Below are 15212 nucleotides of genomic sequence, written 5' to 3' on the forward strand. Positions count from 1 at the left end.
AAGTCAGAGAACATATTAAAATAAAAAATATTTTTTTGGTAAACAGAGTTAAAAACATCATATACAGGAGCAAACTTTCTTAAAAATGAAATAGAAACAAGTATTTGAAATTGCTAGTATGTCATAAATAAATATAATTTCTTAAAAATGTCATTTTCTTTAAAAACAATAATTTAATTTTATTCTTTAAAACAACATAAAAAGGACAATAAGGACCAGAAGGTGTACATCTTATGCTTTCTTCTGGCTCTTCAATATGTTATATGTGTTCAAAATTTAATTGCCATCAATCCTAAGACACTAAAATGGAAAGTAATCTATTACTCATATGATCATAGACACTTTTTGCCTTTACATCCAGAGGAACTTAAGCTACTCTAACCTCAAACCAATACCTAAAACCAGAGATGCTTCATCTGGAAATTTACCATTAAGTCTGACACTGAAACTATACAAACAATAGTTATTTTGCCTACCTCCAAAAGAAAGTCATTGCTTGTCTAAATAGAGCCCATTACATAAAAAATTCAGCAAGAGAAAATAAAACACTTACAACATCACCTTTTCCGCTTAGATTCATCACAAGATCATCTCTTCTATTCCTTATTCTCCAGATAATTCTACTTCTCCATTTAGAGGGCATGTGCATATGTGTGCATGCACAAGTATGTGCCCATTTGTACACACATACATGCACTTGCACAAAAATGGATGAACTATGTGTGCACAGGAGTTACTATGGCATTTAGGTAGATTTCATGTTATAATAAATGCACGTCTGATGTTAAAAAGGTTGATTTTGGCAAAATGAAAGTTTTCTAATATAGCTGGAATTACAGCAGTTACAAAATGTAGATGAAATGTTGTTTAGGATTGCTTTCAGGTAATTTGTTCACAACTCCATTCATTGAAACATTACTCTTGACCTGGTCCATCTAAGATCTAATGCTTATGCTACTGTATTACAAATACTTACAAGAGTATATACTAGAAACAATACAAAAGTGTCCTCAAAGGGAAAAGCTGACATTTAAGGAATACAAAATGCTCTGAGGAACTCCGATTGGAAATCCATTATGCATGGGAATATACTGAAGGATAGAGAGGACTTGTTCAGTTGTAGAGAATATACATTAACTCTACCCGGTTATGTAAACAGGATAAAAGGGCAACGTGGACCTGTATAGTTAAAAGGGAAAAAAATATATATATGCACTTGAATTACCTACTCATAAACAGAGCAAAATCAAAATAATAAGAACAACTGGCAAAACTAAAGATGTAGCTCTGGCCAGTGGGGGGAGGGGGGAGATTAGAATCAACAAAAGACTGCACAACATTTCATAAAAAAAAAAACATTTCAACAGATAGTTCAAAGATTTTAGCAAGCATACGACAGCAGTGAATCCTTAGATTTGTTTGTACAATCCTCTCACAAGAGTCATGTTAACAAAAGGCTGATACAATGGAAGCTCAAGAAAAATGGCAAGAGATCAAAGTGGCTGCTCAAGGAGCTTCTAAAATTCCTCAAATGCAAAAGAAACGCATACAGACAATGGAAGAATGGGCAGGTCATCAAGAAAGCAGCCCAGGAAATAGCAAGAGCCCAAAGGGACAAAAATCAGGAAAGCAAAGAAAAAACCAAGCTGCACTTGGCAAAGGAGGTCAAGGACAAGAAGAGGTTCTATAAGTATGCCGGCCAGAAAAGAAGGACCAAGGAAGCTTGTGAGTCCTCTGTTAATAAGCCAGGGGGAACTTCTAACCAAAGATGGAACCTCAGTCTTCACAAAACAATTAAGCTTCTGCCAGACACTTAATAAGGATTACCTAGGTAAAGAAGGGAGCAATCTGAGGGAAAAGACAGCAAGAGAGACAGAGCTTTTGTTGGTTCTGAATTAATTTAAATCAGCAGGGCCAGATGAGCTTTATCCCAGGGTCCTGAAGGAACTGGCAGAGGATATCTTGGAGCAAAGGTTTTCATTAAGTTGTCAGAGATGGGCCAGGCCCCAGAGCACTGGAAAAGGGCCAGCATAGCCCCTCTTAAAAACAAAATAAATTTAAAAAAAAAAGGCAAAAAGGAGGATCCAAGGAACTACAGACCAGTTAGTCTCACCTCAATACAAGGGAATTTACTGGAGTATATCCTAAAGGAGGCCATTTGCAAGCAACTAGATCTGGACAGGTTACAGAGGTGGGCAGATGAGAATAGGATGGGTTTCAATACTGACAAATACAGGGTACTGCACCTGAGGGGGAAGAACCAGCAGCATACCTACAGGCTGGGGAACTCCCTTCTTGTCAGTACAGAGGCAGAAAAGGATCTTGGAGCCATTATTGATTCCCAGATGAACATGGGCCACCAATGTGGGGATGCGGTCAGAAAGGCTAATTGCATCTTGTCATGCATCCACAGATGCATCACGAGCAGGTCCAAGGAGGTGATCCTCCCCCTCTATGTGACACTGGTCAGGCTGCAGTTGGAGTACTGTGTCCAGTTCTAGGCACCACACTTCAGGAGGGATGTGGACAGCCCAAGGGAAGGCCCCTCGCAGAATCAGGGGCAGCAGGGCAGGCCCTATGGGGAGAGGCTACAGGACCTGATCCTGTTCAGCCTCCACAACAGAAGGCTGAGAGGGCATCTGGTGGCCATCTATAAACTTGCCAAGGGGGACCAGCAGGCAATGGGAGAGTCCCTGTTCCCCTGAGCACTACCGGGAGTAATAAGGAACAATGGCCATAAGTTGACTGAGAGTAGATTCAGGCTAGACATCAGGAGGCACTACTTCACAGTCAAGGTGGCTAGGGGCAGGAACCAACTTCCAAGGGAAGTGGTGCACGCTCCTACCCTGGAAGTCTTCAAAAGGAGGCTAGACAGTCACCTAGCCGGAGTTGTTTGACCACGGCATTCTTTCTTGCCCATGGCAGGGGGTCGGATTTGATGATCTGATTAGGTCCCTTCCGACCCTACCAACTATGAAACAAACTAGAGGAGGAAAGGCTGATCACAAGCAGCCAGCATGGGTTTATGAAAAACAAATCTTGTCAAATAAACCTGATCCCCATCTTTAACAAAGTAATTACTTGGGTGGATGAAGGGAATTCTGTAGATATAATGCATCTGGACTGGACTGGCAAGCGCTGGGTAATCATCAGCAGGTCTATTTCGGAACGGCAGGAGGTTTCAAGTGAACTCCCACAGAGGTCTGTCCTGAGCCTGGTGGTGTTGTTAACGATTTGGATGTTGCCACAGAAAGCTTCTTGAGCAAATTTGCAGATAACACAAACCTTGGAAGGATTATGAACACACTGGAGGATGGGATCGTAATTCAGAAGGATCCTGACAAATTGGTAGGTTGGGCTACAGCTAACAGGATGAAATTCAAGGAGGATAACTGCAAGGCGCTACACCTCAGGAGGAATAATCAAAATCACAAATACAAAATGGGTGACACCTAGATGGATGGCAGCACTGTGGAAAACAACTTTGGAGTCTTGGTAGCTCATAGACTCAATATGCAACTACAGTGTGATGTACCCACATAAAATGAAGTTACGGGATGAATCAACAGAAGCATTAGGTGCAAGACACAGGAGGTGACAGTCATCTGGAGTACTGTGTGCAGTTCTGGGCTCCACATTTTAAAAAAAGGATGTGGAGAAGTTAAGGTCCAAAGGTGAGCAACAAAGATGATCAAGGGCTTGAAAGGCAAGTCATATGAGGAGAGGCTGAAGGAGCTAGGCATGTTCAGCTCGTAGAAAAGGCACTTAAGAGGAAACATGATAGCAGTCTTCAAATACTTAAAGGTCTGCAATAAAGAAGAAGGGAAGCACCTTTTCTCTCTTGCTGCAGAGAGCAGGATGTGGACCAATGGCCTGAACTTGCAGCAAAGTACATTTAGATTGAATATCTGAAAAACTTCTTCACTTTTAGAAGTGATGCAGTGGAATCAACTGCCTTAGGGAAGTTGTGGAATCTCCATCTTTGGAGGTGTTCCAGAAGAGGTTGGAGATCCACTGGTCAGGGATGAGCTATGCCTATGCTCTACTATGTGCATTTCCAAAGCTACTGGGCTTTACTGGTTGCTCCCCCTGCCCCACTTCCACTGCTTTCTGCTACATGTCTGAGGGTGTTTTTAAGTGTTTTTTTTAGAAGGCACTGGGTGTTAGCTACAGCCAAGGTGGGGGACTTTGACTGGGGTGTTCCAGTGCTCCTGCTGGGACCAAGGCCAGAGGTTCCTGGCTAGAAAGTCTTGCCCCTCCGCTAAGGGTCAGACCGATTGCCATATTTAGGGTCAGAAAGGCCAGACTGGTATGAACTGTTGGGGTTCTTGCCTTCCTCTGTAGAGGGGGCATGGTTCCACTGCTTTACATGTAGCAGGGTAGGGTGCTAGATCTGTGTTGCGTCAGGGTTGAGGGGAGTCTTATGTAGAGTTTAGATTATGGTTTGTATAGGATTATTTGGACAGGGATGATCCTGCCTCAGGCAGGGGACTGGACTAGATGACCTCTGGAGGTCCATTTCATCCCACCTTCTCTATGAGTCTATGATAGCCACAGCAGGGAGAAGGGGGGGGATGATTAGACTTTAAATTAAGTTAAAAAACCAACACTGTTAAGAACTGACAGAAAATTGGTGGGGAGGGGGGAGTAAACTTCTAATCTACACATTCAGTTTCTGAAAAACAAAAATAATCTATGTTCTGCAAATTCGCCTTCTAAGAAATCCTTAGAAAGTTTCTACAATTTACCAGGGTTTTAAACCGTATAAATCCAAACCACCTATATATAGTGAATTGGTCCTTAGGCTTCTTAATAAAAAGTACTTTACTTTGCAACTAAAAGGAAGCTTCGTGAATCTTGTCACTAAGCAGATGAGCAACCCCCATTTGTCAACTGTGCCCCAGAACATCTTTTCCTAGACAAGCAGCTACCAGGTCTCTAGGACTCTGTTCTCTTCAGGATAACTATGGCAATTTAGTAGATTATAAAATATGTTTGCTTGTTTCTTCTGATCCCTCTTTATGGGCTCCACTTCAGGCTTAATGTCTCTGGGAGGACTCATGAGATGACAGCAGCATATTTTCAGAACAGATCATAATCCATTTCCTTCCACTGTTCCCAAGTTCCAAACACAACCTTTCACTACCTAAATTACATATTTCTTTATTTAACTAACAGTGTCTAAAGATTACTGTTGAGTTATGGAGGCAGAGAACTGCAGAACTCATCACTCGCTGATATCAGAGATCTTGCACCACATCTGCACTGAGGAGACTACCCATGATCACCACCACACAAATCTCAAAAGAGCTTTCACCCAATAATGACATTTCCCCCAGAGAGATCGCACTTTGGAAAGAGCCACCTGATACCACATGAAGATTTACTGCAGTACAAAAAGAAAATCCCCACGAATTGCACATGATTATTTATGACATAACATCCTTCCCTGGAACCTACATGGAAAATCCTCAAACAATTGCAACCCATACTAGAAGACAACCCAATTCTTAAAGAAACATTTTCCAGAACCACCCATCCTAGCCTTTAAACAAGCACCAAACCTTGCTAAACCTCATCACCAGAAGCAAACTCTCTATGACCCAAACCAACCCAAATGGATCCGGACCATGTCAGGACAAGAAATGCAAAACCTGCCAACAAATTTCCACCACTCCCACAATAACCACAACCCACAACAGAGCCATAACCATTCCTGCATCTTACACCTGCATCTCCAGAAACAATACATCTCATTCAGTTCACCAAATGCCCCAATGGAAAGTATGTAAGAGCAACCAAACAACTGTTTACCAGAATGAACGCACACCAAAAATCCATCAAAGTCAAAAACATCCAATTACCTGCGGGGGCGGGCCGGGGGGGGGGGGCACACTTCTGACTGTACAATCACTCCATCTCTGACCTCTTAGTTCTAATCCTCAAAGGGAACTTACAAAACACCTTTTGTAGACGAGCCTACAAACTTCACTTCATAAATCTACTGGATACAAAAGATCATGGACTTAATACAGATATTGAATTTATGACATTACAACCTGCCTGACATGAACCACCAGGTACCTGAATTAGCTTGCTACCTGCATTCTTTTCCCCCCACCTTTCCCTCCTTCCTCTCCCATCTCTACCCATCGTTTTTCCAACTTAGACCTATTTACATTTTTACAGACTTCTTGTCACACTTTTTTTAAGCTTCTTTTCTACCTTGGAGATCTCAGAACGACAGCAGTCTCACAATACCTGAAGAAGGGTGCTTGTGCCTGAAAACTTGCAAAGACTTTTTTTCCAACTATTTAGTTGGTCTAATAAAATATATCACATCTACCCAAAGAACCTTGTAAGCTAGGGTCCTAATTTACAGAGCACTTTGCCTACATGGGGACATTCTCTGCTGCAGTAGTTTCTCACCTCTGTGACTTTCTAAAAACTTAGAAAATTTCATTCATTTGAGTAATGAGTACTTGCAGAAATAGCAATTTGGCCTCTCAAACTAGATGGGCATAAATCATAAATATACATGAGTTGTCTTTGGTCATAACACAAATGAGTCTTGTGAAACAGAGAAGATGAAATCCAGCCTTGACGGCACAGATCCCAGACATGTATGACTGTACTTTACAAATAATTCGGATGTCAATAAAACAACCTTGAATACTTTTTTTTGATAGCATTTCTTATTAGGTTCTCAGAAACATTCAAGTAATATCTAATCCAGAACAGAAACTGGTTCTGTGATTTCATTTGTTAATGGAAATGACAAAAATCAAGTGACAGCTAAGCAAATAAGATACTGTATCCCACAAGACCTAAAATGTCACACTCAATATGCATTTGTACATGTCTATTGCTAAATAAGGTCTCCAACAGCAATAGTTAGATAGCTCATAGATCACAGAACATGAATCAAGTGGGTACATTTAATACTTGAATAACATTTAAAAACAGGACAACCATGAAATTAAGTGGAATCAAGAGCAATATAACTATTTTACAATTACAAAGGAGATTATACAGCAAGTATACAGAGTTGGGAGGAAAGGTTGCCAAAATAATAGATACAGTGTTAAATAGCTGGAATAGAAGATTAGGAAATGTTACTAGCAGTTATAAATCTTTTACTTATAGACTTTAGGAACAGGAGAAAGACTATTACTAATATTAAAAAGTGAGCTACATACTGGCCACTACAAAAGTAAAACATTCTTGAGGAAACCCCTCCCCCCTAATCCTTACACCTTTAAAGTGTAGATGGTAGTAGTTCTGCACAATAAATATGAGTTCAATAAGAAACTCACAAATGAAAATCTCAAACGGCAATATTCAAAAGGGGTTTTTTGATGCTTCAGAACACTAAAGAGTAGAAATGAGAAATATCAAAATTGTTTGGGAAAATTAAGCATGCTCAATGTGCAAGGCAAAATTAGCACTGTAGATAGTAAAACAAAAAAGTTCAAAATTAAAGTTAGATTTTAAACTATTCTGAGAATGAAGTTAGCATTAGTCTAATTACATCCTGAAAAATAACTGCCACTGTGCATTTTTGGCAAACACAACTTAAAATAAAGCTGAGAAAAACTTGGATTTACGCAGAAAATCCATTTTAAAATTACCAGGGTACCTTGAAAAACATTATTTTCATATACAAAAGGGACATGCAAATTTAAATAGATATCAAATGCTTTGGAAAAACAGGGCTTATTCCCATGATCAGTTGATCACCAAACAACTTTAATAGTTAACATCAAGTGTTTAATTGCCTGAAAAACGGTATTTTTTCCCCATACATGATAAATATTAAAATATTTAAGTGATGAGTAAAGCTAAGATCACAAAACAATGGGAAAAGCTGAAACTTAACTTTTTCTAAATATAAGACACTTAGTATATATAGATACTAAATTCCAGGAGGTCTATGGGCTAGATGCTGTACCGTGAACCAGAGGAAGATCACCCTTACCTTCAGGGATGGGCAAAACAACTAAGAATAAACTAATATCTCTGGACAGTTTTTAAAATTGAATATATACTGGTGTTAAAAACTATGATTGTCTAAACCTTCTATTATTGTAAAAAGAGTGAACCTTCTCCTTGAAAGCCTTAACAATGAATATATGTGTAGCTCAGTTTAAAAAAATTAAAACTCCGTTTTTGGCAAATTGATCTTTTTCAAATCAGGGCCTTCAAGAGTAAAATTATTTCTCTGTTTTGGAAAGAAAATCTCACACTCAAATAAGTCCTAAGGAAATAATAGTGCATCTCAATTCAACACCACACAGGCATCAACATTTATGTAAAATTACATCAACTTCCTCTTCAGTCTGTACATACACTGTCAACAGATTTGATCTCTTTTGCAGTGCTTTAAAAACCACAACTAAAAACTCTTCCAAGAAATGATTGACAACTACAAAATTGTCAGTGTGTAAGTTTTAGCCAGGACCTACTTAAATAGAAGGGGGATCTTCTCTCACATTCATTCTTCAGCTTTGCTAATGTATGGAAAGCTCAACTGAAGATGTTAATTTATTATTTATTAATCACCAGTCTCAAATTTGGGTATATGTGCAACGGTCAACCTGAAAACAATGTTTTCTGCTGTTTCTAGATTTTGCTATTAACCAGGGGTTGGCAACCTATAGCCTGAGAGCCACATCCAGTCTGCGGAGCCATTTGATCCGGCCTGCAGACATGGGCTGTTGGTAGCATTCAGCCATTTATGCCCATAAGTAATAAGCTTCAAATAAAAGTGCAATCCACAGATATTAACAATTTTTTTTTTATTTTTTAAGAAAAATCTAAATTCTTTCAACTATCAAAAAAAAAAAATTAAACAGAGGGAACGCAAGCTTACCTCTTCCTCTTCAGGTTCAGCTTCTTCTGCTTCAACAGCTGACATATTGGTAACTGGCTTATTCCATGCCAACTTCAATTCCTGTCCTTTGAATCGAGACCCATGAATAGCAGCCTAAAGCAAGTTAAAGTAAAAAACTTATTTTAGCTTAGCATTATCTTTACAAGGGAAAATAAAATTTTCAGTAATTGATCAGGAGCAGTAGGTTTTCCTGAAGAAAACCTAGGGTTTTTTTCAATGCCTTCATAAGCTGATTCCAACTATTATAAACAGCTTAAAATTAAGTAGATTTATTAAATATAACCTTTTATCTTGTAGTTTAGGAACTGATAATCAAGCGAGTTCACAAAAACTAACAGATGAAACAAAAAAAGCTTAGCAAGTCATGAATCATATGTAGATAACAGTACTTGATATTACTGCTTTTGAGCAACATTTTGATCGGTGTTTCACCTTTCAAAAATTGACAAAGCTGAAAAACGCTTAATACATAACTTATTAAAGGAACGGAGGCAACCAACAAATACAAATGGTTTGATGTAAAAAAAAATTAAACTTGGTGATTATAACTTATTCTACTGGAAAATGTTCTGCTTCTTGCAAAGCCTTTGTAATTGAAGTGTAAAAATTTTAACTTATGGGATATTCATGCCTTTCTAAGTACCCAATGCATTAAGTGGCTGCTTTGGAAATAGTATGTTCAAATTAAAGTAACATGAACTAGCATAAATCAGCGTTAGCAACATTCCGAAATAACCGTCACAGTCACAAAAGATTTATAGTACAATCTGAAAGTACAGCATAATGTGAAATGTAGAAACAATTACATGTTCAATGACATCTGAACATGAATTGTGTGATATTAAAGTCCCCAGGTATAAATTTTAAATCTTTACATATAAATTTATGATAAATTTAAAAGATTCCATGCCTATTAAAATGCAGCTCAGGAGCTTTTCGTCCATGGTCTCATCACAATGTCACACAACTAGAATTTTTAGAAGTACTTATACGTGACATTTAGGTTCAGAAACAACTTGTAATCTTTTGAAGAAATTACTGCTACATAAAAATGCAACATTTTACAGTAGGGAATCCTCCTCTCCCTTCCAGGCTAAAATGTACACCATCATAAAATTTAAGCCTCTCTCATCTGAGAAGGTAAAATATTAGCTACACTCCCTTCAGAACCAAGCCTCTAAGAATGTTTTCTGATGATGTAACTACTTCAGGTCTCATTTTTTATTGCTAATTACTAAACTTAAAATTTGCTTTCCTAGTAAATGACACACATTTTCTAATTAGAATATTTTTCAAGTATTAAAAGAACTGAATTTCTTGAAATGTCTACATAATTAGGTTCCCTCTCAGGATGGACAAACTACCTACCACCAGCCAAACACTTTAACATGGCTAAAAGCTGTTCAGTGACAAAAAGTCATGTTCCCCATATACCGGTCCCAACATCACATGCATCACCCTTACTCTTCAAAAGGAGCTGCAACAGAACTGCCCAGGATCTGTGTGCGTCTCATGAGATCTATATGCGACTCACCCTTGCTATAGGCCATTCCTGCACTCGAGTGCTCTACCACTTTAGAATATAGAAGTTTATTATACTGGCAAATGTATAATGTGGGAGGAGCTAAACTGATAAAGCTGAACCTTGGACTTGTAACAGTAGTTGTCTGACACCCATTTTTAAGCTAAACCAGCTGTTCTAGTACAAACATTATATGGCCACAATTGCACCTACATAACTGCTGCCAACATATACTGATTAGGGATCACATCTGACAATTACCCTACTGAAAGAAATTGTAGTATAGAGATGGCCTCCATACGATTTCCAAACCCATGTCTGACAGCCAATTCCTACTTTGTAGTTAAGTTGAATGAGTTTTCCCCATGGTTACAGAAAAACTTCATTGTATAAATCATCAGTAACGAGAATTTGTGAAATTATGTACAGATGAATTCAGTTACCATTGCAGACATACTTTGTATAATACTTGCCATGTCTCTTGCATCATTTTTTGCAGGTTAAAAAACCAGTAACATTGCAAAAACCAAGTACTCAAAGTCAAGACACGCCATAATCAAACTTTCAGTGTTAATTCAGCCCCTGGTTTATAAGGAAAAACTTTGGTTGCATGATTAACATTTTCATGGACCCTTGCCTTGTTTAGTGACCACAAAATGGCTCTTAATGAATGAAAATTGCACAACGTGTGATCCCATGCCTTCCTTACTACAAATTTAAATTGTGTATCAAATACATTTTGAAAGTATCCTGTTGGCATTTGGTGATCTTCACTGTGGTATCTGAGAATTCATCTTCACAAGACTTTCCTGAAGAGAGGACACAGCTCCATTTAATGAAAAGGGAAACAGTCTGAAGTAAAAATTTCCAAAAATGTACATTTATTTTGGAGCCCAACTTCCAAGTTCTGTGGCCTTGTTCTTGAGAACACTTTGCATTTTTATAACAACTTTAGATGCTCAAAGATTCTTCACCTGACTTTCCTTGCCATTGAAAGTCATATAATGGTTTTCCTTGTCAACCCTTCTGCAAACCAGGCCCTAGTTCCCTCAAATAGGGCAACCAGAAGAACACACAGAGACTCAGCTGTGAAAATCTGAAGAAATCACTCAGCACTGCACAAACATTATAGCGGGCACATATGGGGGAACGATCCAGTTTTAGAGCCCATAATGCAACTGGTCTTAATCACAAACCTAACCTTTTTTACGTCATATAGTCACTCCCCCCTTTCAGGTATACTTTCCAACTTCTACAATAAATGAGAGAATGAATCCTATTGACAATGGCTTTGTTCACAACATTTCTATTTTTGAGCACCATCTGATCTGTGCACTCAATGAGGCCACGATCATGTAATTAAAAATTACCATACTGCATACATATAAAAGGGGCAAATTAGGGGAAGCCTTAATTCTCTCATTCCCTAATCTTCTTACTAAATGCTTGCTTTTGCTACCTTATGTATGTCATTCCTAAGGCTTTCAAAGAAACACTAAAAATGGAAAATCCCTTCATATGAAGCTACATGGGTCAGCTGAGACTAGAAGTTTACACATACACCAAGAAATTCTTAGCTCAAGCAATACGAGCACATAAGCTAATAAAAGGGTATGGATTCACACAGCAATACCAAAGGGCACCTCCGAACCTGCAAGGGGTCAGTCACTAAGTTTGTCAACTTAATAAACAACTAAACACAAGGTTTTATACTGGGGCTCATTAAGTAAAGTTGTCCTTGTTATTGCAGCTATCTTGCTTATTCTACAGACCAGGGACCATGGAAGAGCATTGCATCTTGATGGTTCTCATGAACCTGGGAGTATTTTAGAATGGGGGTCAGCCAAGTGATTCTACTGGGCTCATGCAAACAGGATGTCAGAAGCCAGACAGCAATGTGGCAGTGGCTGGGAAAGGGGAGGTAAGCAGTTGCTTATGTTTGCTCCATTAATTTGGTCCAACACTCCTAAAAGGTTTCCAACCCCTGTCTTAGAACAACTGGATAACTGAAGGCTGTCTGCAGGGTAAGATTTGGAGCAGTAGAATTTCCCAAGAAGTAGAAACAAGATCAGGTGTTAAAGCTGGCTCATAAACACTAAAGCTTAAGAGCATCTGGAGTAGAGGAGGGCAGTCATATATGTGTATTTTTATAGCAAAAGGAAGGAGATTAGCTGCTGTGGGAAGAAGACTAGCTACACAAGACAGACAGCTGCTACAGGTTACAGTAGAGGGCACGTGCAGAACAGAAAGCATTCCTGGACTCCTCTGAGGACTCTGGTCTAAGACCAAAGACCACTCACTAAGTTGTGAAAAAACAGAGAGAATAATGCATGCAGGTATTCATCATTTTACCTAGCAGAAGAGAACACACAGATCTAGACAGAGTAACAAGAGATTAAGTTTTGGGTTTTCTTAAAAGAAAGGTTTGAATCCCTGATTCTCTTATGCAGTCCTAAAGAGGTAAGCTGTGGACCCAGGGCCCATGGAGTAGGAACTCTATAAGAGGGTGTTCTTAAGATACTGAGATATAGTCGCTGATCCTGGCAGCATAAGACATTGGGGCTGTGAACTCATTTCCAAGTCTCAAGAAAAAGGTAATGCTTAGTACTCAGAAAAGGAGAACTAAGGCCCCATCTACAAATTATACTTAAACTGTGATTAACCAGTTAATCATACCTTAAGTAGTCAGCTGGCCACACAGTCAATCAATTAATGGCGTGATAAAAAGAGGACTAAGCTACAAAGTTATTCCACAAAATGTGTAAAATAACTTTGTAGTTGCTTTCTATCATGCCACTAATAGAACATGTGGCCAGGGGTGTTTTCAGCTGAGCAGAGCTCCCAACTGGTGGGGGGAAAGAAAGTAGGGCTGGAAGGGACCTCACAAGGTCTAGTCCAGCTCCCTGATCAAGGCAGAATCATTCCTAATTAAAACATCCCAATCAAGTGTCCATCTAAACTGCTTTTGCAAACTTTCAGGGATGGAGAGTCCACAAATTCTCTAGGTAGCTTGTTCCAATAATGGTCCTTCAGATGGGTTTTAAATCTTCCCTCAGTCTTCTTATGCAGACTAAATAACCCTAGGTCTTAAGGTTTTCCTCAGAAGTCATACTTCCCAGACCCCTCATCATTTTTGTTGCTCTCTGGTAGAGTCTTTCCACACTGTCCACATCCTTCTTGAAGTATGGGGCCCAAACCCACACACAGTACCCTGCGCAAGACATCACCAGAGATGAAGAGTCCACTACTGGCTCATATTCAGCTTACAGTTCTCTGTAACCCCCAGGTGCTTCTCTGCAGCAGTGCAGCCTAGGCAGTCATTCCCCAGTCTGTATTTGTGCATGTAATTATTCCATCCCACAGGACTTTGGGCTTGTCCTAGTTGAGAATTTGTCCAAATTCTCATCAATCAGATGAGATTCAAGTTTATCCAGGTCATTTTGGATCCTAGCCCAACTCTTCAGACTGTTTGCAACTCTACTCAAAATGATGTCCTCTGCAAATTTGGTTAAGAGTGCACTCAATCCCATAATCCAAATGAAGATATTAAGAACAGTGGACCCAGGACAGACCCCTGGGCAACTCCACTTGATACTTCCTCCCAACTAGACGTTAAGCCATTTTGAACAACTTGCTGAGCACAATGATCCAATCATTTTGTACGTTACTATGTACCCATGTTACTATATTTTTTGTCTAGTCTGTATTTCCTTAATGAGAATTCTGTGGGAGACTATATTACTTAACAATAAACACATTCAGAGCTTAAATTCTCTCAGATAATTTCACTGACTCCATGGGAATTTCTATAAATTTTCAGATCATGTTGACGTTAAGGGTTACAACATTCTTGCAATCACCAGTGTTTCTGGTTTAAAGACAGACAAGGTTCTTTGGGTAAATCTGATATCTTTTATTAGATCAATAACTGTTTTAAAGAGGCACCTGAATTGCTTTCAACTTTTAATGTTTGTATATATATTTTTATACAATTTTGACAAGTTTTGTATAGATTTTTTATACAAACTTTTATACAAATTTTTCAGGCCTGGTCTCTTCATGAGTGATTCTTTTTTGCAAAGCTTCTGGACAAATGTGCTACTTATTTCCCTAAGTGGATAAAAATGAGTTATATAGCAACATGTCAGACATTTTTAGACTGTACTTTATCCAAGCAAAAAATCTCAACTCCCTTAAGGATATTATTACCTTGCACTTCCAATATATTTGAACATGATGAAGCACAAGGATTCAGAAATTATTCAGTAGGCTAAAATTCAAAGAATACCAGTTAAGAGACTAGATATCTTCAGAGATGACAACCCCTCATTAACCTCCAAATATAAAAAAAGGGGGAAATTTACATGTTTTAGAACCCCATCTTCTCTTCTTATTCTTATTTTCTTTTTGAAGAAAGAAGAAATTAGCTTCTGATTGTGATAACTGATTTGATCCAGCCATTAGAGAAACAGAGCCGTTGAGGAAATGAGAATTCTATTTCCTTTTTTAATATTTTCTCATGCTCTGTCCAGATTGATAGTTGGGACTGACATTAAGTTGGGGTTGAGATCAGCCCTGCTGATCAGTTAAATCAGGGGTCTGAAACCTATGGCCCACAGGACGGATCTCGCTTAAAAAGAGCTCCCATCTGGCAGGGGGGATCAGTCTCACAGAGCAGTGCCATGCCACCCCTCCACCCTGTAGCACTCCACTGCGGAGCCTACTACTCTTCAACATCTTGCTGCAGAGATACTGGGAATTGAGAGCCAGCCACTCTCAGGGCCAGCAAGGGGAAAG

At 38.9% G+C, this 15212-nt stretch overlaps 1 protein-coding gene across 4 annotated transcripts in view; it reads right to left on the reverse strand.

The window, feature by feature from the left end:
• The window catches only part of RBM26 (RNA binding motif protein 26), a 90358-nt gene that overhangs the window by 906 nt on the left and 74240 nt on the right, over positions 1-15212 (reverse strand). For all 4 annotated transcript variants that reach the window (XM_006028010.3, XM_025209326.1, XM_014521976.2 and 1 more), the window contains exon 21: positions 8873-8986. In XM_006028010.3, coding sequence (XP_006028072.1) covers positions 8873-8986 — 114 coding nt within the window. The remainder of the gene's footprint in view (positions 1-8872; positions 8987-15212) is intronic.

The sequence above is a fragment of the Alligator sinensis genome, unplaced genomic scaffold (genome assembly GCF_000455745.1).
Source record: "Alligator sinensis unplaced genomic scaffold, ASM45574v1 scaffold1044_1, whole genome shotgun sequence".
Classification (NCBI taxonomy): domain Eukaryota; kingdom Metazoa; phylum Chordata; order Crocodylia; family Alligatoridae; genus Alligator; species Alligator sinensis.